Source organism: Heterostelium album (assembly GCF_000004825.1).
Source record: "Heterostelium album PN500 unplaced genomic scaffold PPL_contig12, whole genome shotgun sequence".
NCBI classification, from domain to species: domain Eukaryota; phylum Evosea; class Eumycetozoa; order Acytosteliales; family Acytosteliaceae; genus Heterostelium; species Heterostelium album.
The window spans coordinates 727489-750969 of NW_008805089.1; the positions used below are offsets into that span (position 1 = coordinate 727489).

General features: G+C 33.0%; 7 protein-coding genes across 7 annotated transcripts; 1 reads left to right on the top strand and 6 right to left on the bottom strand.

Moving 5' to 3' along the window:
- Nucleotides 1-18: 18 nt before the first annotated feature.
- CRTF (transcription factor) lies at nt 19-4460 on the bottom strand (the record flags this gene model as incomplete). The annotated part of the gene is made up of 5 exons (XM_020576407.1): nt 19-598; nt 670-2047; nt 2219-2307; nt 2657-4213; nt 4279-4460. The coding sequence occupies 5 exons, from the start codon at nt 4458-4460 to the stop codon at nt 19-21; spliced, it is 3786 nt and encodes a 1261-aa protein (XP_020433656.1).
- Nucleotides 4461-5268: 808 nt separating this feature from the next.
- On the bottom strand, nt 5269-8406 carry PPL_05529 (uncharacterized protein; the record flags this gene model as incomplete). Its single annotated transcript, XM_020576408.1, has 6 exons — nt 5269-5290; nt 6306-6720; nt 6813-7408; nt 7491-7739; nt 7829-8096; nt 8253-8406. 6 exons carry the CDS (start codon nt 8404-8406, stop codon nt 5269-5271), a joined length of 1704 nt encoding a protein of 567 aa, XP_020433657.1.
- A 2029-nt stretch (nt 8407-10435) lies between these two features.
- On the top strand, nt 10436-12512 carry PPL_05530 (carbohydrate kinase family protein; the record flags this gene model as incomplete). The annotated part of the gene is made up of 5 exons (XM_020576409.1): nt 10436-10474; nt 10629-10755; nt 10958-11053; nt 11348-11430; nt 11535-12512. 5 exons carry the CDS (start codon nt 10436-10438, stop codon nt 12510-12512), a joined length of 1323 nt encoding a protein of 440 aa, XP_020433658.1.
- A 489-nt stretch (nt 12513-13001) lies between these two features.
- On the bottom strand, nt 13002-15907 carry PPL_05531 (E3 ubiquitin-protein ligase; the record flags this gene model as incomplete). The annotated part of the gene is made up of 3 exons (XM_020576410.1): nt 13002-15158; nt 15249-15797; nt 15875-15907. The coding sequence occupies 3 exons, from the start codon at nt 15905-15907 to the stop codon at nt 13002-13004; spliced, it is 2739 nt and encodes a 912-aa protein (XP_020433659.1).
- A 1944-nt stretch (nt 15908-17851) lies between these two features.
- On the bottom strand, nt 17852-19230 carry dus1l (tRNA-dihydrouridine synthase family protein; the record flags this gene model as incomplete). Its single annotated transcript, XM_020576411.1, has 2 exons — nt 17852-18742; nt 18829-19230. 2 exons carry the CDS (start codon nt 19228-19230, stop codon nt 17852-17854), a joined length of 1293 nt encoding a protein of 430 aa, XP_020433660.1.
- A 477-nt stretch (nt 19231-19707) lies between these two features.
- Nucleotides 19708-21505, bottom strand: PPL_05533 (uncharacterized protein; the record flags this gene model as incomplete). The annotated part of the gene is made up of 3 exons (XM_020576412.1): nt 19708-21192; nt 21276-21413; nt 21491-21505. 3 exons carry the CDS (start codon nt 21503-21505, stop codon nt 19708-19710), a joined length of 1638 nt encoding a protein of 545 aa, XP_020433661.1.
- Nucleotides 21506-22352: 847 nt separating this feature from the next.
- PPL_05534 (uncharacterized protein) lies at nt 22353-23462 on the bottom strand (the record flags this gene model as incomplete). Its single annotated transcript, XM_020576413.1, has 2 exons — nt 22353-23226; nt 23305-23462. 2 exons carry the CDS (start codon nt 23460-23462, stop codon nt 22353-22355), a joined length of 1032 nt encoding a protein of 343 aa, XP_020433662.1.
- Between the last annotated feature and the right edge of the window lie 19 nt (nt 23463-23481).

The following is a 23481-nucleotide window of genomic DNA, read 5'->3' on the forward strand; positions in this document are numbered from 1 at the left end:
TTCGTTGTTGGTGATTGATTACTTCTTCATAGTTGATAATTTAAATTCCTTGATTTTGGTTGGAATCTCCTTTTTGTGAGGTGTATCTCTTTTGAAGGATGCTCTCTTGATTGGAACGGTGGTGGTGTGAATGGTAGTTGTGGCTGAGGTGGCGGTTGGTGCTGCAGGTGTTGGTGTAGAGGTTGGACCTGTCTTTGTCGATCTCTCAGCTCTCAATGCAGTTTCGAAGTGGAAACCGACTGGAACGGTCACATGTGACTTGCCACTGACTGACTTTCTCTTGGCCATTGGTACCTTGTTAGCGCTTGAGGTCGAAGTGGAATGTTGTTGAGTTGGGATTGGTGTGAGTGGTGCAGCTATAACTGGTTTTTGGTGCGATGGCAATGTAAGAGAGGTCTTTGGTGGTTGGGTAGCAACTCTTTTATCTGTATCGAAATGGAATGGTGTGATTTTGGTTAATCTTTGCTTCTTGATAACTTTTTCAGCACCACCATTTGCTTCCAGAGTGGATGGAGCTTGTTGAACCTTTCTCAAAGGTGAGTTCATAATCTCATGAACAACCGTATCAGTAATATTTTGGAAACCTACACTCTTTCTCCTAGATTTAAAGAAAATAATATTTAATAAGTAAATGATGTTATCATTTTGTCTTTTCATAAATAAACTTACTTTAATGATACAGATTGGTTGGTTGTATTTGATTGTTGTTGTTGTTGTTGTTGTTGTTGTGATGACTCTGGTAAATTCTTTAATGGAGAATTGGCTCTAATATTTGAAACCGATTGATACAACTGATTGATTGTGTTGGCGAGATTAACGGATGATGTAGCCTGCTCGGTTGTTTTTAAATTGAGTTGGGGAGCAGTGATAACTGGAATTGGCAAGCAATCGGGAGCTGGGGAAGCTGGATGAATAATTGGTTGCATATTGATACTGACTGACTTTCTCTTTGAGGCGATGGTGGATTGTCTTTTCTTTAGTGAGTTTTGGAGGAATGGTGATTTCTCCAGTCTTTCCTCAGCCTCTCTGATGGTCTCGCTCAGAACTGGGATTGGCTCAATATCGTCTTGTACAGTGGTAGGACCAAAAGTTACGGTGCTCTCTGGCTTCGGTGTCTTTGGCTCCTGTTGTTTGGTTGGTGTTCTGAGGCTAGATTTACTCGGTGTTGTTGGTTTTAACTCGACTTTCAACGGGGTGGTTGACTTTAGTTGCTCCATTTGCTTGACTGGAGTTGTAGAAAACAATTCGAATTTAGCTTGTGAAGTGGTTCCGAAATCTACTTTGACTGGTGTCAATGTCTTTGATTCGATTGGCTTGGCTGGGGTGATTGACTTTAATGGTGTCATTGATTTGAGTGGTGTTTTTGGTTGTTGTTTGACGACTTGAATTGGTGGTTGTTGTTGCTGCCTGATGACTTGGACTGGTTGTTGTTGGAAGATATTGTCAGTGGTCGATACAACGATTGTTGATTTTTCGGATCTCTTTTTCTTCTTTTTCTTTTTTTCCTTCTCCTCGTTCTTTACTGCTGGTTGATTGTCAGCAGCTGGAAGTTCTTGAATTACAGTTGCTACAGTCTTTGTCTTTTTGGCTTTAGTTCTCTTCTTTGTTGCTTCTTTGGCGGTAGATGATTGTTGATCGACTGCCTCTGAAACCTTTGGTTTCTGGTTGGCAACCATAGAAGACTCGATAATATTGGAAATATTGGAGATATTCTCTTTGTTGTCAGAGGAAAGTGTGGTGGACTTTACCTTCTCCAAGAATGGAGTGAGTGACATATTTCCAATGGTAGATCCTCTCTTTTCGAATTGGAAACTACGCATTGGTGTCAATTTAGATGATGAACTGGGAAGCATTGGATAGAGTTGTGGTGTCTTTGGTTTGTTGTCTGGTGTTGTTCTTAACGATGGATATAAGGCAGGTGGTGCACTTGGTGTCAAAGCTTGTTGAGGTGCTATTAGTTTTTGTGGGGTTGAAAACATTGGTCTAAGAGGTACTGATTTTCTTCTGATTGTTCGTAGTTGATCCCACTCTAAATCTTTTTGACTCTCTAATAAATTATTATTTTCAATATTATTATTATTATCTAGTTGTTGGAATGAAAGTGTAAGTTTATTTTTTGTTGAACTTAATTTTCGATCTGAAAAGCGCCAAAAAAAAAAACAAAAGATCACAATTAGTTTATTTATTTCAAGAAACTTGTTCCATTGTCTTAACTTACCAAACCATAAATCATCACTTTTGCTAGGTGTTGAGAAATCTACAAACTGAGGTGCATCAAAATCAAATGATTTATCTATAATACTCATACTATAATCTTGATTTTAAAAACTAAAATATTAAAGGAAGTTAAAGTTTATTTTGAAAAAATACAAAAATTACATTTTTTTCATATTCTTCCAAACGGTACATTAAAGTTAAAGCGCCAAAAAAAAAATTTTTTGAATTCAAAAATTTTATAACATCAAGTTTTTTTTATTTTTATTGTTGAAAAATATAAATAAATAGACAGTTAAATATACATAAAAAATGAATCTTGGGTTTGGATTGTTTTGAGTTAAACAAAGATAAGAAAGTTGAAGTTGGTTTGGTTTGGTTTGGTTTGTTTTGTTGTTTGTTTGTTGGTTGAATTATCGAAACAATAGTATGAATACATTACATTGATTCTACCTTTTGTTTCTTATTCTTATTTTGCACAGATTTTTTCCATTGTTTGACATTGACATTGACCAAACTTTGAAGTACGACTTCATTACTGGATGGATCAGTCAAAGTGAAATGGAAGTAGAGTGGAATGTGTGAGTTATGACCACTGCAGCACATTGGTTTTAAATGTAATACGAAACCGCCATCCTTGATGCGTGTGAGGATGTTGTTCTTGATCAACAAGACCTTTCCTTTGGCATGTGGATTGGCAGAGAAGTACGATTTTGTCTGATAATACTCAGTACAGATTTTGCAGTTATAGATTGGATTCAAGTGACCGTCGTAGACATTGCCGTCGAGAATCAGTGCCTTTTCGTTTGGCTCTGGGAATTGCTTGAAGCGTTTGGCATTACCAGAGTAACCGATCGAAGGATGAATGTAAATTCTGTAACCTTCGTAACGGTTGGTGAAGAACTGATGGTCGATGATTTGTTGGGCATTGAAATCATTGATGTTGGCACCCATCTGAAGCGAACTATTCTCGTTTGGCAACTTGAATTGGATTGGCTGGTAGTAGTTACGATGCATTGGGTCAATGAGGTTCCAACAGGCACGGTGACGACCGACTTCACCCGACATGTATGGCTCGAAAAAGACGACACTGGAACGGATAACGGTTGGTGGATTGAGTTCGTGTTGTTTCTGGAGTGAGTCTGGTGCAAGTCCAGTCTCCCAATGAGTAGAGAACTCTGAGCTGTTTGGAGAGATTGGTGGTGAACGGTAGGCATCCGGAGAGGAGTCATCAGAGTGTACAGGATAATGGTTTGGAGAGAATGTAGAATTTACGGCAACTTGTTGAGTTTTGACTTGGATGGCTTGTGATTGTTGTGGAAGTGATTGAAGTTGTAATAATCCTTTGGAATCAAGACCCATAATGGAACCGAGTTGTTGGAATTGAAGGATACTGTTGTTACCGTTGAAGATTGTTTGTTGTTGTTGCTTTTGGTTTGGACTATTGGAATTTGGTTTACCGAGTTGGAATTGCAAATTCATACCTTGTTGGTTGTTGGTAGCAATGTTGTTGTTGTTGTTGTTGTTGTTAAAGTTGGATGGAGTGGTCCAGGCTTGTGGTGGAAGGATACTCTTGTTGTTGGCATTCAATACGATACCATAGTTTGGAATGTATTGAGATGGGATTGAGTAGACAGCTGGTGAGGTTACACTTGGCGATGATCCCAAGTCCTCCAAGAAATTAGAAAACACTGGTGCTGTAGCAGTTGATTGCAAATTGTAGATATTGGGGGTGTTACCGTTTTGGATTGGTGATTCTGGTGGACTGAAGTTGATACAAGTGTTATTGTTGGAATCAAAGTTGTTTTGTTGTTGTTGTTGTTGCTGCTGTTGTTGGGAAGCAACAGCATTTGTGATTTGTGCAAATTGCTGTGAGAACAATAACGAATCACTGGTATTGTTGCTATTGTTATTGCTGTTGTTGCTAGAGTTATTGTTGGAATCAAAATTTGATTGTTGTTGTTGTTGTGGTTGTGGAACTCCAATCATACCAAGGCAGCTTTATTAAATTAAACAATATTAATTAAATGATAAATAAATATTCTTTTAGAATCCAATACTTACATGTCGAAATAATCATCGGATTGTTGAGTGACACCGTTGGAGAGTGAGTTTGAAGACTTGGATGGTTCTTCCAACTTGACCATATTGAATGGTGTGATAGTACCAGTGCTATCATTCATTCTACTGTTTAACTTGTCGAAACAGAAGAGTGGGACTGGGTTGAGAGTGGATGTAGAATTCATTCTTGATTGAGAAAATTAAAAAGAGGGAGAGAGAAATAATAGATATGATCAAAAATAAAAATTGATTTGCTGATTAAACTTTAATAAAAGAATAAGTAAAATAAAATTAATTAATTAATTGTTTGTAATTAAAAGATTTTTTCAGGAAAAATAAAATAAAATAAAATAAATAATAAATAAAACTATATAGTTATTTTTTTATTATTTATAAAACTAAAAATATATTTATAAATAAATATTGTACAAAAATAAATGTGAAATTAAATAAGTGTTACCAATAGTTATAGTATGTGAGACCACAAAATTAAACACGCATACACACTGAAGGGAAGGAGAAGGAGTTGGTTACCAGAGAAATATATTTAATTTTAATTATATTAATAATGAGTGTATGTTATAGTGTGGAAAGTGGACAACAGTAACCCCAAAAAAAAAAAAAAAAAAAAAAAACAGATGATGGTTTGACAATTGTAGATATTTTATGTTTGATTCTATTTGTTTGGTTTTGTTTATACAGATATATAATAATATTGTATATATTATTATAGAATGTTAAGAGTTGAGTGGATAGAATATAGAAGAATAAATTATTTTATTTTTATTTTTTAAAAATAATAATTTATATATATTTTTTGATTTATTGTTATATAAATGATATAACTTGTGTATATGTGTACTAATAACTCTATATTTATATTATAGATAGTATGTATTATATATATTGAATGTTTGTTATTATTTAAACTAGTTTAAAGCTCGGTTAATTGGGAATAAAATATATTTGTTTTGTTTTGTTTTTTTATAATTATTATTGTTGTTGTTTGTAGGTCCTTTTTATAAATAAAACGTGTGGTGATAGTTGGTTACTAATAACAAAAATAATACATGTATGTGTTTATTACTATTACTATTACAATATATATTATCAAATTAAATTTATTCAATAATAATATTTTTTATATTACTATTGATTGTTGTTATTGTTGTTGCTATCAATTTTGTATTGATGATTTACTTTTGCTAACAATAAACTTGTTTCTAAGGATGGATTATAAAGAATCTTTCTGTTGAATCAACTACCTTTCTTTTGGTTTGATAAAATAAAATAAAATAAAAATATTAATACAAACAATAACGAGGTGTGTTATTATAATAATGGTGCATGAATTAATTATTGGTAACAGTGCAGTGTTATGTTTACCAATTTTTAATGTGAGAGTAAAAAAAAAAAATTTTGATTAAAAAAAATATAATTTGAATTTTTTTTTGTTTTTGCAAAAAAAAAATAACCCCATTAAACCACTATTATCAAACCCATTTATCATCATAAGTTTTCGTGTTTGTGATAGAAAATCTAGATAACCCTGTCATGTAACTTCTAATCAAACATTTTATTTTTTTTTAATTTTTATTTTTTCTTAGTTTTTTTTTAAAAAAAACTAACACCATGAATTGTTTATCACGTGAATTTAATTTTTAAGAATCATCAAAAAGATCGATAACTCGACGTTTCATGTGTTGTGAGCCAAAAAATTTTGTGCGATATTTTTAAACATGTTCCGAAACAACCGATCGGTTAAATAATATTGAATTATTTTTGATTTCTCAAGAAAAATAAATAAAATAAAATAAAAAAAGTGAGTGATTTTCGTTCAACAATGATCTCCATTTATTCTAGTGGTAAACATTAATTGTGGGTGAATATTTAGTATAACCAATAGAGTAGATCATTATTATTAAAAAAAAAAAAAAAAAAAAAAAGGTTGTGTGGTCTGAATTAATTAATTAAATAATAGTTTAATAATATTAAATTGAAAATGAATGATTGTGATGATTATTGTTTACCAAGGACTACCAGTTTCATCTTCATCCAATCTAATGACAGAAGGAGGTTTTGTATATTTATGATATTGAAACGATGAGGTCAGATTATTATTATTATTGTTGTTGTTATTGATAGTGTTGTTGCTATTGATAGTGTTGTATCTACTGCTGCTCGGAGCAAATGAAGAATGAGATGATTTCTGTACGTCGGGACCTCTGGGTGACAATGGTGTGACAGATGATGAGTAGGAAGTTGTCGAAACATAATTATATAGGTTAGGTGATGATGTATATTGGTTCTGTACTAAAGATCTATTATTGGCTGGCGGTGAAGTTATGATTGTTGGTTGATGTTGTTGTGGTTGTTGTGTGTAGTTTGATAGCAATGAATTGGAACTTAAATAGGTCGGTAAATTTAATGATGTTGATTTTACTTCTACATTATAAAAAAAAAACAATGGATTAAAATTAATAATTGGTTCTTTTGTTTTTTTAAACAAAAAAAGGTTAATGAGTTTCGTTACTTACTTAAATGTTGATTTGGTGATAGAATATTAATATTGTTATTTATGATTGATGATTCATTGTTGTTTATGTTGTTGATGTTGTTTGTAAGGTTGGTATTGGTGTTCGGTGCAAATTGATCGATCAGTTGTTTGATATGTTCGACACCGGCTTGAAAGTTGACGAGATGATAACCAAATGAGTGATTGGATACGTCGGTGAATATATAGTTTGTACAATAGACGAGGTCGGTCTCGAGGAATCGTGGATGTGCTTGTATCAGCAGGTATGAGGTGAGCGGCAGTGCATCGTCACCGGTGATCGTCAGTGGATTGTCATCGGTGAGTTCGAGTAGCGACAATGTCTTTATCGAGTTTTCAATCTCATTCGATGCCTGCACGATAGTGAGGAGCTTATCGATCGGTGTCTGATCCATTTGAAACTGTATCATAATCTCAGTGGCACGCGCTAGATGCGGAGCGAATTCATTACGAATACCCAACTCTTCCAGCGTCAAATTCGATAGCATTGCCATTTTCTCATAATAATAATTATTCTTCTCAGAGTAAATCTCTTTTAATTGTATATATATTTTATCATAAAGTTTACCTATTAAATAACTATTTATAATATATTATAAATAAAATATTAATTTCTATTTTTTTTTGAATATACTTATTATAATTTGTTTATAAAACTTACCTATCAAGTAAAAGTGATAGATTGTTCATTTGTTTCTCATTGGTTTGTAATTCTTTGTATTCGGCATTTGCACAAACTAGATCGTCCATAAATTTCTCTTTCATTCGCGAGAGTAGTTCTGTGACTTGAGTTTGATTGTGGTTCTCCAAATTGGTTGTTTGTTCGAAAAACATGATCTCATTATCCACTTTTTTCATTACGATAGAGTTTGGTGAGTTCAATGGTTGAGAGTATAGGAATTGTGTTGCACTATATCATATTTAAATATTGATTTAATAATAATAATAAAAATTAGTAAATATGATACTATAGTTAGTTAGGTTTGTAATGATAATTACTTTTCAAAAGTTGGTTTCTGTGGTTTAATTATACCAAATTCCTCATTGTCGAAAGAGATCGATGGTTTAATTCCTGTTCCACCAACCAATGGATATTCAATGCAGTAGAATCGATAGGGTTTGTACTCTCTGTTGTAACACATCTCGGCAAAGAGAATTTTGATCTGCTTGGTTGGATCACTCTTGTCGGTGATCAACATATTCTCGATATTGTACTTTGCATCTCTATTAAGTGATTCGTATTCGTCTTGATAGAATTTCGATCCAACTAATATATGTGATTCTGTTTATTTGTTATTTTTGAACAAAATAGTAAAAAAATTAGTTAAAAATTATATTAAAAAAATAATTGTAAATCAAAAAAATAACTGATGAACGTCATCATCACCATCACTATCAAACAAATATCAATTAAAAGACATACCTATAATTTTAGCAGTAATATTCATTCCATAGAGAGAAAGTGACTGAGGAATACATAAAAGGTAACAATTGGTTTCGATTGCATTGAATATTTTCGGATGTTTAGTTTTCAGTATCTTTAGAAAAACATTACTGTTGAGATCTTCAGTATCCATTTTCCTGTTGTTTTATTAGATTTGATTGATAGTAAAGTAAGTAAATGCTATGCTTATGAATAAATAAATATTATTGATATAAATAATATAGTTATAGAATGTTGAATGAATTTAAGTGTGGAATGAAAGAAATGATGTAAATCAATAAATAAATGATGATGGTGATTAAAATAAATGTGACACAGTTCACAATGTCGATGATTAATAATAATTATTTTTATACTGGAAACTTTAATTAATGTGGAGCAGCTATCATACTATCTTCTTTATAGTTCTTACCACAATAAATAAGGTGTTGGTTTTTGGTATTGTTTGGTATTGTTATCATATTGTTTAGAATTGTATTGGTTAACAAAGTTTGTGTGGGTGTATTGTTTGATTGCTGTTGATTTGATTCCAAGTGTTAAGTGTAAAGTGTTGGGTTATGAAGTTGTTATTATTATTATTATTATTATTATTCATTTATTATTGTGTTGTGGTGGTAAAAGTAGATGTAAGCTGATTGTTTTTTTTGTTTGCTTTTTTTAGTTTGAACATCCGATGTCTGATATAGTGATAATAATCGATATTACATCAATGATAGTGGCAGTAGTAGTAGTAGTGGTGGTAGGAATGAATTGTAACATTTAAATAAATGATTTACAAATATGGATTGGAATGTTATAGAAAAAATAAAGAGAATAAAAGAAATAGTTGTATTGGTATTACAAAAAGACAAATAAGTTGGAAATCAAATTTATCCTTTTTAAATGTTTTGTTGCACTAATATACTTGTGTTGGTGAAGTTAAAGATGTTGGGTTGTGTGTGTGTGGGGTGGAAATTGGTTTTCTTGTTTGTTACTGGTGGTAGTGGTAGTGGGTAGTGGTAGTACTATTTATAAAATTTAGGAACTCAATATTGAATTTATTATTATTATTATTGTTGTTGTTGTTGTAAATTTAGAAAAAAACAAACAAATAAACAACAATAGCAACTTTAAGTTCAATAAGTTATATAAGAATGATAAACGATGAACATACTCATATCGACTAAAAAAGCTAAAACCACTGTAATGTTATGTGTTTAGTGAGTGAGTGTGTTACTTTAATGTTATAAGTTTGGTTAATGAGTAGATAAATGAATGAATACGTATTAAAACGAAATAAAGGTGAATAAATGTGAGATGTATTGTATTGGATTGATGATGTGTGAAGGGTGGGGTGGGGAATTACTAATTAATCTCTCACAGTAATGTAAGTGGTGGTGTTATATTTGCTATATGTTCTGTGATATTACGACAACATTACAATGTTGTGCAAAAAAAAAAAAAAAAACATTTTCAATATTATTCGATTTATTAAATAGAATGAATAGAACAATAATAAAGAAGTTCTTTCTTTGTGTAATATAATGAAATGTCTATTGGATATAATAAAAATACTTCATAAAGCTTAACATTTGCACAGCTTGCAAACAAAAAAAAACCAAAATAACAAGTTGTTAGGTCATTGATCCAATGACACCAAACTAGTATTTTTATCTCATTTCATTATATTATTATTATTTTTATTATTATTATTAAATACAAATAAAGAATAGTATTATCGTGAATGTGTGAACATCAAATATTTACAGATGGACATATATATTTATGTGCTAATATATTTATAAATATATATAATTATAAATATGCAAATTTTATTGAGAAATAAAAATAAATGGCCTGTGAGTAATACCACCACAGTAATATCATTGATCACTTGTCATGAAATAAAAACCCTTTTAAAAAAGAAAAAATAAAAAAAATCGTTGATCAAGTTGCGCAATCATTTTTTCTGTTTTTTTTCAATCCGCATCAGAATTGTTTTTTACAAAACCAAAAAAAAAAAAGTTTGAAAATTACACCCGCAGAATAAATAATATCCATGCGCATATTTTTTAAAATTAAAATTTATTTATATAAATTAATTTGTATGATGTATATATAAGTGTAGACATTATTGTAAATATAAAATAATGAGTTAGATTGTGAATCTAAGGGAGATAAACATGAGAAGAGGTACCATGGATGTAAAGGTAGCATCAAATGTAATTTATCGAATGTTGGACATGAAAGAAGCATAAAGATTGAGTCGATTGTTCAGAGTGTGGGAGTAATATCAAATTAATTAGTGATGCGAATAGGCATATTAAGAAGCATTACTGGTCGGTTATTGTAAGGTGTGACTTTGAATGGTTTGAGCTCTCTACTTACCAAGTTTTTTGGAGATGTCTCCATTGCAACAGTAACAAGAGAGTATTGAAAGATATCTACTTGGAACACATTAGCAGATATCAAGCAATATGTAATAGGCATTACAACTTTCAAAGTAAGATGGATAGCCCAATTTTGGAACAACAACAGTTGAGAATACCAGAAGAGGGAAAAAGAACTCAGCAGCGATATCACCTACAATAAAAACATAGAGGCGGAGTACCAATCATCAGGAAGATTGGAGGTAAATGGTGGGTTTGCTGCTCCACTTTAGATACGAGCGAATTGGATGATAGATCTAATAATACTGATATTAGCTGGTAATGCTGAAGCTTCTAATATTGCTATTACTCATAGTCCACCAACCGTTAGATTTGAAAGGAATTCTCTTAGAATTTATATACATAATAATAGTAATAAATAATGTGTGATGTGTAGAGTTTGATTTAAAATTCCTTCTCTGATATTATCTATATTAAAACAAATCAACTGTTAGTGATAGCTGTCAGAGTGGCTTAGTGTTCATTTTTTTTTCTGTTTTTGAAAAAAATAAAAAATTCCAATTGGTTTATGTCACATAAATAAAAAAAAATTTTCACTTCAAATGTGAACTTAAAACTCATCTTGTTAAATTGCAATCGATAAATTAAAAATGAAAGAAATAACCATATTTGGAAATGTGTGTATGGATATTATTAAGTCTATAGATACATTGAATTTTACTAAGGGTTCATATACAGAAGTTAAGAAAAAGTGTACATTGTTGGGTGGCGAGGCTGCCAATACATTAGTATGTTGAAAACATATATATATATATATATTTTAGAGATTCAATCAATTGATAGGACTGATATTAATATTCATTTGATACAACACTGTTGTTGTTGATAAAAGATATGTTTATGTCAATTGGTTAGAGATTTCAAGGAATACAAGTTACTTAAAGATAACATTGAATTTCAAAACAACAATGACAACAACAACAATGGATATGACTTGAATAGTAATCTCGGTGAATATAAAGATGTGTTTATTAGATTCAATTCAGTGCCAATCTCAGACGATCAGATTGGACAGAGAACACTCTCATTGCTCAGCCATCGATTGGGTAATGAGAGCGACTATAGAGGCTATCTAGAACTGCGCATTCCCAACTTGGTATCAAGCGAACTTCTCAGCAGTCCGGCATGTGACATCTTCCTGACATCAGACTCTGAGCGAACGATGTTTGGTTTCGGATTCGAATCTATGAATCAGTATGTTGGCACAGTCAAAGATCAATTGCTCGAATTGATTCATTGGTCACCAGACTCTTGGCTGACATTCGATTATAATACATCGATGATATCCGATCATATTATTGATAGGGCCATTCATACGGGTGTTAATCTCTATGTGATGGATCATGTGCTACCACATGAAATTCAATCGATGTCAACGATGCGATCGGCATTCTTTTATCAAACATCGACAGACTACCTCGGAAAGAAAGGTTCAATTGAAATCACTTTGGGTACACTCAGAGAGTTACTAACAAAGTATCCAAAGATGTTTATCATTATAACTGATGGCGCTAATGGTTTGGCAGCAGGAGGACACTTTCACACTGGACTTTCGACCGAGCCTGTATATGTACAGCCTTTCTGGAGATTGGCACCAAAGATGATAGAGCCTGTCGTTGACTCTGTAGGTGCAGGTGACTCATTCCGTTCTGGAATGTTATTCTCTCTGCTTCAAGGATATTCTTTGACGACTTGTCTTGATTTTGCATGTGTTGCCGGTGCATTGAATACACGTTATATCGGTGGAAACACTCGTGTTCCACAGAGAACAGAGATTTTAGATTATATTGCACAAATAACTCAAAGATAATAATAATAATAGAGCAAAAGAATAAATCAAAATTGTATAACAAAAAAAAAAAGTTAATAGATATTCTATATATTTATTACATTGCTTTTAACAATGTAATAATTTAAACAACAAATGTTATATACATTGTTTTTATTTTAATATTATTATTATTATTATTGATTATTGATTATTATTATTATTTTAACTCTTATTATTATACTCAACCAATTTATTAGATTAGATGAAGGTATAAAATTAAAATTTAGATTAATATTTACTATTATACAAATTATTATTATTATTATTATTAACTTTAAACTTTTTGTTGATGTTAATTGGGTAAAACACATTTGGTAAATCTTGAGATATATATATATAAGTAAAAGTATATATTGGTGCAACTTGGACTCGACATGGATGTTGATGATCTTTTACGAGAAGAATGAATGTTTGGGGTTTGGTTTGGTTTTGTTTCAAAATATTTTGATTGGTTGGTTGATTAATTAATTAATATACATAGTTGTTTCTTCTTCTTCTTCTCTCTTCTCTTCTTTCTTCTCTTCTTCTACCGAGATGCTTGTGAAGACGTACACAACCGTAGATGGCACTACCGACCAGTAGAAGTGGTAGACCGACAGTGCATGCAGCTACACCGATTGCAATGTTTCTTGCCTTCTTTGAACGGTATCTTGGTCTGGCTGGTGCAGGTGGCACGTAGTTGTACATGGGTGTATAGTATTGTTTGTCGTAGCAGTCCGGGAAGTTTGTATCCATAAAGTGACCGGCAAAGTAGTCGTTTCTGCACAGCCAACAGAATTGATGCTGGCAGTTCTGACAGGTCATATGATTGCAACCCTCGTTCTTCTCGATGAAAGCATTGCACTTTGGACACTGCTGGACGTTGAACGTATTCGAACTGACCCACTCGTCAAACTGGTTCTTGGCGACGGACACTGACTTTTCCTTGCGACCCTGGAGTGAGTGTGCTTCCTCACCGCACTTGTAACCTGGATGTGCCTCTTCACCACAGATGTAGCAAAACTCATGGTGACACTTTGGACAGTTCAACACTGGATTCTCGTAGCTACCGCCCAGAACGTAGGTGTCGCAATCGGGGGTTGGACACCACTTGATTGGCTCTGCTTTGATCGAGGCAATCATCGAGAACTTTTGGTATTTCGTCCAAATACGCTCGTCTACAAACTTGTGAATTTCATCCTCGGTGATCTCTCTGCGACATGCTGGGAATGGACAAAGAAGATCCAACACTCTTGCCTCTACGATGTGATTGGTCAAGAATTGCTTGATACAGTCGACACAGTATTGATGTCCACAACGGAAGGCATGTACTTCATTCGACATTTCATATTCACAGTAGCAAATCTTACATTCTACTGGGGTGTCGAGCTTCTTGGGACCAGTGTCGGCAGCAACACTGATGGTGCTGCTGCTGCTGCTCGATCCAGCATGCTTACCATGGTATGACATCCATCTCTTGACTGCCGATGGTTGAATTGGCTCTTCATCTTCCGACTCTGAGTCGTAGTCTGACGAGTGGTAGGAATCGTAGAGTGACTTGATAATAGTCTCCACTTCAGCACTTGTCAAACTCTCTCTATTATTTCCAACTTTGAATTGTCGTTTGTAATTAATATTGTTGTTGTTAGTTGTGGTGGTGGTTGTTGTGGTGGTGGTGGTTGGTCTGTCTTCATCATCTGATTCATCGTCCTCAGAGTCTGATTGTGCAACTCTAGACACTCTTCTTCTTCTTTGAACTTCTGATCGCAAGTCTTGCTTGAATGCTGATAAACTATCAACATTTACTCTATTTCTACGCTTTACTTCTCTCTTGAGTTCGCTGTGGAGCTCCAATTTACCAACGACTGGTTTGGTCTTGGTACCTGATTTTGATCTTGTCAGGTTGCCAGCTGGTTTACCTTGGAGTCCGGTAGTTGAAATAGAATGTCTCTTTCTTATAACACCAATATCGGCGCCATCGATACTAGCACTTAAATTCTTATTATTATTTACACCGTCCAATTGGCTTAATAAATCCTCTAGATTTTCAGCCATTGATTTGATGTTGATGTTTGTTGTTGTGGTGGTGGTGGTGGTGGTAGTGGTTGGTTTTGGTCGGAGTGCTGGTAAGACAAGTGGAGGTGGTCTTTTTGGAAGTGTTGGAATATCTGCCGATGCTTGTTTCAAGAAGTTACTTCCCAAGAATCTTGGTGAGTAACTCAAACTCTTTGTACGACGACCTAATTCGGTAGCTTCAGAGTCCAACTCATCGGCTTCCTCATCTTCATCGACATCATCATCATCATCTTCTTCTTCTTCATCCTCCTCGGAAACTTCCGATTCCGATTCCGATGAATTCTCAGACTCTGATACAGGACGTGTATTAACAACTCTCTTTAATGATCTTCTCAATGGTCTTATTGGTTGTCTGTTGTTATTATTATTTTGATTGTTTGTTGTAGTGGTGGTAGTAGTTGTGGTGGTAGTTGTAGTAGCACGTTCCTCGGACTCTGAATCCGAAGAAGAACTAGAAATTGATTCATCTGAAACTTGTCTTCTAATGATTCTATTTTGTCTATTGCCATTATTATTTAATCTATTATTACTAATTGGATTACTAATTACAACATTATTTGTATCACTATTCTAAAAATTGTTTTGGAAAAAATTAATATTAATATTTTCTTTCCATATTATTATTTTATGTTTTTTCCAACCAAAAGAAAACAAACTTACTCTTCTCTTTTTTGATAATAGTGAAAGGAATATACTTGGTCTTGTCTTTTTATGTTCAAATAACTCTTGTGGAGGTGGTCCCAATGGTACGAATCCACTTCCACCATCGGAATCGCTGTTGTCGCTGTTTGGAGCGGCACCACCGATACCGCCACTACGACGCATGCTTCCTCCACTGCTACCACCGAGTCTCTGAATCGATTGGTTGGTGCTCTCTGGTATTTCGTAGTGCAACTCTTCATTCTCGGATGTGATGATCTTTACGATCTTTAGTATGTCATCGATACGATCGAGTAGTACGAGCAGCTCGTTGAGTCGCGTCTCATGCTGCATGTAATTTCCAATCAATATAACGATTCTCTGACGTAGGCGCTCCAGACTACGGTGGTAGGTAACCAGCTTGTTACTCTGTGATTTCGAAAGTTTATCCTTACAAGAGACATCGGGCGATGCTGCCTGTGTCGTGAACATCACCTGTACCAATTCATTCAAACCATTTATATTGCGCTCGACCAACGGAGTAACTCTGGAAACTGACAAGTCTTCTTCCTATCAAATTAAATCAACATTTCTAAATAATTCCATTGCCAAAACAACAATAATATAAGAAGTAATAAAACACTTACTCTAATCATATTTACAATATCTGTTGTGGCCATTATTTTTTAATATATTTTCGAAAGTTGGTCGGTCGGTTCCAACACAAATTTGAATTTATCCTATTATTTGATTGGTTGACGAACTGATGTTGTGGTTTTCAGATAAAGAGTTATTTTTTTAAAAAATAATATAATTTTAACAATAACTCTATATCGTACTAACAAACAAGTTTAAATTAACTATTTTTTTATAAATATAAATATAAATATAAATATATGTAAAAAAGATGAAATTATTATAAAGTTAAAGATTGAAATTTATCTAAATGTGAATGGATTTGTGATTTGTGCAAATTTAGGGTGAGAGTGAAATGAAATTACTATTAAAATTACAACAACTATAATCAATGTGAATAAATTAAATTAATTAAATAGAAAGATAGTATATAGCTAAATTTGAATCCAAAATTAAAGTTGAATGAAATTATATAAAAATATAAATATATTTGAGAGGAAATACCAAAATTTATTAATATATATAAATAGATTTATTATTATTGCTACTATTATTGATTGTTATTGATTGTTTGTTGGAAAGGACAATCAATAAGCTTAAAGTGTAAATAAAAAAAAATAACAAAATAAAAAAACGTATAATGATTGTGATTTTGAAGGTGGTAGTTATTTTATTGTTGTTGTTGGTTTTGTTTTGGTTGTTGATGTGTTTAGTTAAGTTTGTGTGTTAAACAATATTTTTTGATTTTGTCAATGTTTTTTTTTTGTCACACTTTAATTAAATTTTTAATTTTTATTACTATTTTTGTTTTATATTTTTATATTGTGATTGATTAATTGATTTTTGATTTGATCATTTACTTTTATCTATTAACTCACTCTGCTTCTTTGCACTCAGAATGATTGATTGTTTGTTTGTTTGAGAATGATAGGGTACGAATATTTATATTAATTAAGTTATAATTATTATTATTATTTTTAATTTGTTTTTTATCTTTATTTTGGTGATTTGATTGATGTGTTTTCTAGTTGTTGCAACTTAATAATATCAATTAAAGTGCACTTTGCAAAAAAAAAAAAAAAAAAACAAATTTAATTTCGTGTTTTGATCAAAAATTGTGTTTCTCAATTAAATATCAACACAACACCTGGTGTTAAATTTGAACCTTAAAAAGTGTTCGTACAAAAAAATTCATGGAACAAAAATTGGAGAAGATTTTGTTTTTTTTGTGTTTTCTTTTTTTAGATCGTCATTGCATATGTTTTTTAAACTGTTTGATCACTGACTCAATCGATTATGTACACAAAATAAAAATTTCAACGAGGACCTTCACAGAAATAAAGATGAACAACTTAAAAAAGTGATTAAAAAAAAAAGGATATTATTTTTTGCCTTAAAAATCCTCAAAGCCAAAGAACATCAATGAATTAACGAAAGGTAATTTAAATTAATCATTACAAAGTTAACAGTTTTAGGCAAACAATTAATATTTATCCGCTTTTAGAAGAAAAAAGACCTAAAGTTATTTTTAGAATTATTTTTTTTTTTAATTTGGGGCAAAAAAAAATAATAGTTACATTCATTACTATTTTAATATTATTGTTATACTATTGTTGCTGTTGATATATTTTTATCAGTTTGTTCTATATTTTTTTATAATATGAAAAGTCTCAAAGTTTTTTATTCATTTGGTAACTTTTTTTCTCGAACCAACTTCCTATGTTGTTTCATTCCCATTTAGGATTGTGTTATGTCTTATCACATGATCTTCTATTTCATCACCCTATAGTCGGGATGATATTTGTAACACCATCCACAACAAAAAGTTGGTGGCTTGGTTCCTATCATCTCATCATTTAACGGGTTGACATTGTATGTTGTATTCCTTTTGGGGAGATGTTAGAGAAAACAGAGAGAAAATGAAAGAGTTACTACTATTGATACTCGACGTGAATCATTTGAAACTTTTATTTATTATCACTATTTATTTATTTGTCAGTCGTCAATAGTTCATCTTTTTGTTGTTCTGTTGTTGTTAAATTTGTAGTAGTTGTTTGATTATCTGTTGTTGTTGTTGTAGTTTCTGTTGTCTCTGTTGATGTCGATTCAAGTTCTAATTTCTTTTGTTCACGTTTCTCTTTGTTTGTGATAGTTCTGATCTTTGGTACATTTTCGCGGTATCTTCTATCGATTTCCTCGAGGATATCGTAGAATTGAGGCATCTCATAGAGATGCGCCAGTTTATCACGTAGATCCTCGTAGTGTTCGCACTCCTTCTTGAGCATCTTGTAAAAGTGTGAACGTACAATCTGATAGGGTGTCGGATACTTCTTGACCATCTCGAGATACTCTCTGCAGAGTGTTGTCGATCCGATGCGTTCCGCTCCGTTGAACATCGCCGGATTGTTGAGAATGCCGTCGGCCGACATGACACCGTCGGCACCGGTCTCCTTGAGACACTCCTCGATGTCCCCCCACTCGCCAACACTGCCATTCGCTATGACGGGAATGACCAGTGCCTCTTTGATTGCACGGATCGCCTTCCAATTGGCGTGTGGCTGTGTGTGTCCCTTTTGCTCTTTGGTTCGTCCGTGGACGGTGAGAAGTTGACATCCAGCTTCCTGGAGTTGCAACGCCAACTTGATGGTATCGTCCAAATTCGGGAGCAAACGAATCTTACAAAAGATTGGCACTGAAAGCTCCTTGTGCAATGCCCTCACCATTGGCAAGATAACATCTGGTTTCTCAAGCAGAAAAGCACCATAGTTTCCACGACGCGCAATTCCCTGTGGACAACCCAAATTCAAATCGACAGCATCACACTGACTTTCCACCATCTTTGCTGCTTGTACAATATAATCCACCTCATTTCCACAAAACTAGAATTGAGATATATTTATAGTAGTAAATCAATATCAGTAAATATTTCATCGATGAGTTGCAACTAAAACTTCCTACTACTTACCTGTACAACAAGAGGTCGATCTTCTTTGGCTATTTCAAAATTTTCGAGTCTGTAGGTTGCGTTGGTTGCGTAGTTCTTGCTGTGAAACATCGGAGTGTAGACGAGGTCCGCTCCGTACTTTCGACAGAGCATACGGAATGCGAGGAAGGTATGGTCGATCATCGGTGCCACAACGTGTTTCGGTGACTTGAGTACATCTCTGAAAAATTGATAGCCACCGAGTTTGGTTGTCGGTGTTGTGAACATCGGGATAATCGAATTCTTGTACATCTCTTCTGCGCCTTCTTTCTCTTCACTCGAAAAGAACAATCTATTGTTGAGGTCCTGAGTGATTACACTGTTACCCTCACCTTCAATACCTGCAATATCCAACTCTCTTGGTCTTTTTTCACCTCTTGTCATTTACAATTATTGTATGATAATTTCAAAAAAAGTGATAATAAATAAATCAACAAACAAAAATAAATTATATATAATTTTGAAAAAACCAACTACTAATATTACAAATTGGTACTAATATATAAATAATGATATATCTTATCTGTGTGTTAATTTATTACTATTTGAATATATTCTTAAAAACGTCAAAAAAAAAAAACGAATTGTTGAGAAAATTTAATTAATTTGAATTTTTTTTTTTTTTCAAAAGGGTAAATGATCTTTGCAGCCTCATTTCATTGATTGTTAATTTATTTATTTCTGATTACAATAATTATAAAAGATCTTTTAGTGAGCATTGAATTAAAACCGATTCTATAAAGTTAACAATTTAAATTTCAATAATAGCATTAGAATTGTACAGCCATGATATTGGTGGTAAACTTCTATAAAAGATGTTTAGTTTAAGTATTAAAAAAATATATCAAACTATAATTAGTTTTATTTTATTGGTTGTGGGGCGTTTGTAGGAGCAGCTGAGGCAGCGGGTTGTTGTGGATATGGATATTGATATGGCGTTGGCTGTTGTCCTGGAGCTGGATATGGATAGGGTGGTTGACCTGGTTGCATTGGTGGGTATTGGTATGGATATGGTTGACCTGGTTGCATTGGTGGGTATGGATAGGGTTGTGGTTGACCTGCTGTACCAGGTTGTTGTGGTTGTCCAGGTGCTTGTTGTGGTGGATATGGGAATGGTTGTTGTCCAGGTTGCATTGGTGGATATCCTGTAAATGGTGGTTGTCCAGGTGCTTGTTGTGCTTGAGGATTATTTGGATCGGCGTTGGGTGCTGGTGGTTGTTGTCCAGGTTGCATTGGTGGATATCCTGGATATCCATATGGGTAATAGTATCCTTGTGGTGGATATCCCATAAATTGTTGTGGTGGGTAGTAAAATCCTTGTTGTTGATTTGGATCGTTTGGATTGAATGGTGGTTGTTGTTGTTGTTGACCAGTTGGTTGAGCAGGTGGAGCGGCTTGAACAGGTGCAGATTGAATTGGAGAAGTTTGAGCAGGTGCAGTTTGTACTAGAGGGGCAGCAGCTGGTTTGGCAATTGGTCCTTGTCCCTTTAGTGGTTGTCCAGGTAGTTGTTGTGGATTTGGTTGTGGGAGTGGTTTAGATGCACCTGGTTGTGGTGGTGGGTATTGTGGTGGTGGAGCACCTGAGCCATTCTCGGTTGGTTGTGTAGCGGGTGCTGATACAGCTGCGGGTTTCAAATTTAATTGAGAACCTTGATTTACAGCTGGTAGTTTTCTTGGTGGACCACCGGTAGTCTGGGGTTGACCAACGGCGACTGGACGTGCAGCTATATTTTGTGGAGCCATTGGACCGGTAGTTGGTCTTGGTGGAATGAATTGTGGTGGACCGCTGATGGTACCACTTGATGGACGAGTTCCTTGAGCAGGTGCTTGATTTAAATTAATATTGGTTGGGATTGGTCCACCTCCGATGGTTGCGCTTGTTGGTCTTGTTTGGGGAGGTGGTGTAGCTGATTTGGGTGGTGAGGATTGTGCAGTATTTGCAACAATAGGTGTTGGTTGAGCGACAACTGGTGTTGGTTGAACGACAACTGGTTGAGTTATTGGTTGAATCGGCTGAATTGGTTGAATGGGTACAATTGGTGTTGGTGTTGTTATATTGGATTGTGAGGATTGTTTTTGAAGTTGAGCGGGTGGAATATTTGGATTTGGTTGTTGTATACCAGAGAGATTTAATTGGCTTATCGATTGAACAATCTGGACGGCTGGCAGACCCTTCAATATATTTAAATTCTTTTGGACTGCTTCAACCCAAAGAGTGGCTTCCTCCTTTGTGTCCGATACACATGGGTATGTTCTCTTTGATGTAATAATATGAAACTCTTTAGCGTGAACCAATTTAACCTCTGACTTTTCGTCCAATTCAAAGAAACCTTTACAAAATAGATCCTATTTTTAAAAAATAATAAAAAATAAACATTTTTGTCAGTTAATTTACTCAACAATTATCAACTTAATAGCAAAACACATACTCCTTTATATTTGAAATAGAAAACTTTCTTTCCTTTCAATAAGAACCATCTTTTCTTTTTCGATTTGACGCTTCCTCCCTCTTTGACCAAATATCCCTCAATATCTGGATTGTTACGATCATCCAAATTTACTTTTCCCTATTTATTAAATTGTTTAGATTCAATCATTCTGATTTGAGGATGATAAATTAATAATGAATCACAATTATACTTACTGCAGTCTTTCCCATTATTTTGATTTAATGTCTATTAAGTTTATTATTTATTTGTAAAATTGGTTGGAGTTTTATATTTAAGAAAAAAAAAAAAAATTTTAGAAAAAAGAAAAGTTAGTTCTAAAAATAATTATTGATTGTTGAATATGATATGATTATTTATATAAATATATGATTATATGTATGAATGAATATGAAATGATATTTTAAGGATTGCTTATATTTGCATAGCATAAAAATGTGTAATGTATATCTGTTAATGTGGTGTTTGATATTAATATGATCAATAGCAGGTGGTATTGTTTTGCTGCAGAAATCCTGTTTGGCAAAACTGACTGTAATCAATATTTTAAAAAAAAAATTATTATTAATTAGATAATTATTATTTAGGAGACCCTCAAAAAAACAAAAAAAAATAGTATTTTTTTTTATCTAATTAGATTTTAATTGCTTTGGTTTGATGTCATTTTTTGGTGCCCGAAAAAGCCCCCTAATTACTTAAAAGACCACTCAAATTTCACACTAAAAAAATTCACACACATCAAAAAAACCAATCTCATCGGCCTCAGTGTTTCTCAAAACACATTTTTAAAATTGCGATTTTTAAAAAAGGGTACAATAGCGTTGCAAATGAAAATTGATCACCATCAAACCATTTTGCAATGTAAGTGGTCAAATATGATTCAAAAAAAAAAAAAACAAAACAAAAAACTGTTTGAAGTTATAAACTAAACTAGTTTGTTTGTTATTATTATTTCCGGTTATTTTATTTGTATAAAATTGACTTAGTCATAGCTGTCATCACTTTCGTCACTGGTGTCAGAGTGATGTGATTTCTTTCTCTCTCTTTTCAATTGTTTCTTTAGTTTTTTCTTTTCTTTTTTAAGTTTCTTTTTTTTTTCTCTTTTCTTTTTCGTCTTCTTCTTGATTTTTCATCCTCTGACGATGATGACGACGACGAAGAAGACGATGAAGATGAGTTTAGAGATGGAGATGGAGATCTTTTATATTTATTATTATTATCACTATCACTATCTTTATTATTATTATCATCATCTTTGTATATATCTAAATCTATACCATATTTACTATTAAGATTCTTAATTAGATGCTTATCTTTGACTTCATCATGAACTCTACTACCGATACGACCTCTTCCTCTGACAGCAGTAGTTTTCAAGATCTCTGGAATATCATCGTCAAACTCTTTGTCTTGATTGCCACGAGAGTGTGAATTGTTATTATCTACATTGTCATCATCATCAAAGTATCTCGATCTACTATTATTATTACCACCAAGTGATGCAGAATTACTACTACTATTATTACTGTCAAAAAGAGATTTCATTCTATTTTTATGGCTAAGTTCTCTTTGTATAGATAGTCTTTCTCTATCGGTTTCCCATTGATTTCTAACATCTCTTACTCTTTCTCCATCTCTGCTGTCTCTATCTCTGTCTCTATAACTATCTCTATAACTATCTCTTTCTCTTTCTCTTTCTCTTTCTCTGTCTCTATCTCTGTCTCTATCTCTTTCTCTTTCTCTTTCTCTGGTTTGATATGGCTTATATCTATCTCTCGATGATTTCAACTTTAGTTGATCTCTTAGTTCTTTTTCTCTTTCTTGTCGCAACAACTGAGTGTTGTGGTCTACAGTTTTATTGATAACATTCTCTAGGTATGTGATGCTCGGGGATGCATTTCTACCACTAAACTTATCATTGAACGCATAGTTACTTTATCAATTGAGTTATAATATTATTAGTATTTAATATTAATAAAAAAAAACGACTACCTAATATAATGATACATACAGATCATGATTATTACTTGATTTAGATGTGTTCAAATCACTATCTACCTTTTCTATATACTTTTTATTAGTGCCATTTTTCAATAATGACCTTATATATTCATCATTTAATTCTAATTTCTCCAACAATTCTTTGTCTTTGATCTTTTTTTGTTCCATGCAATAAAAAAGAACTCAA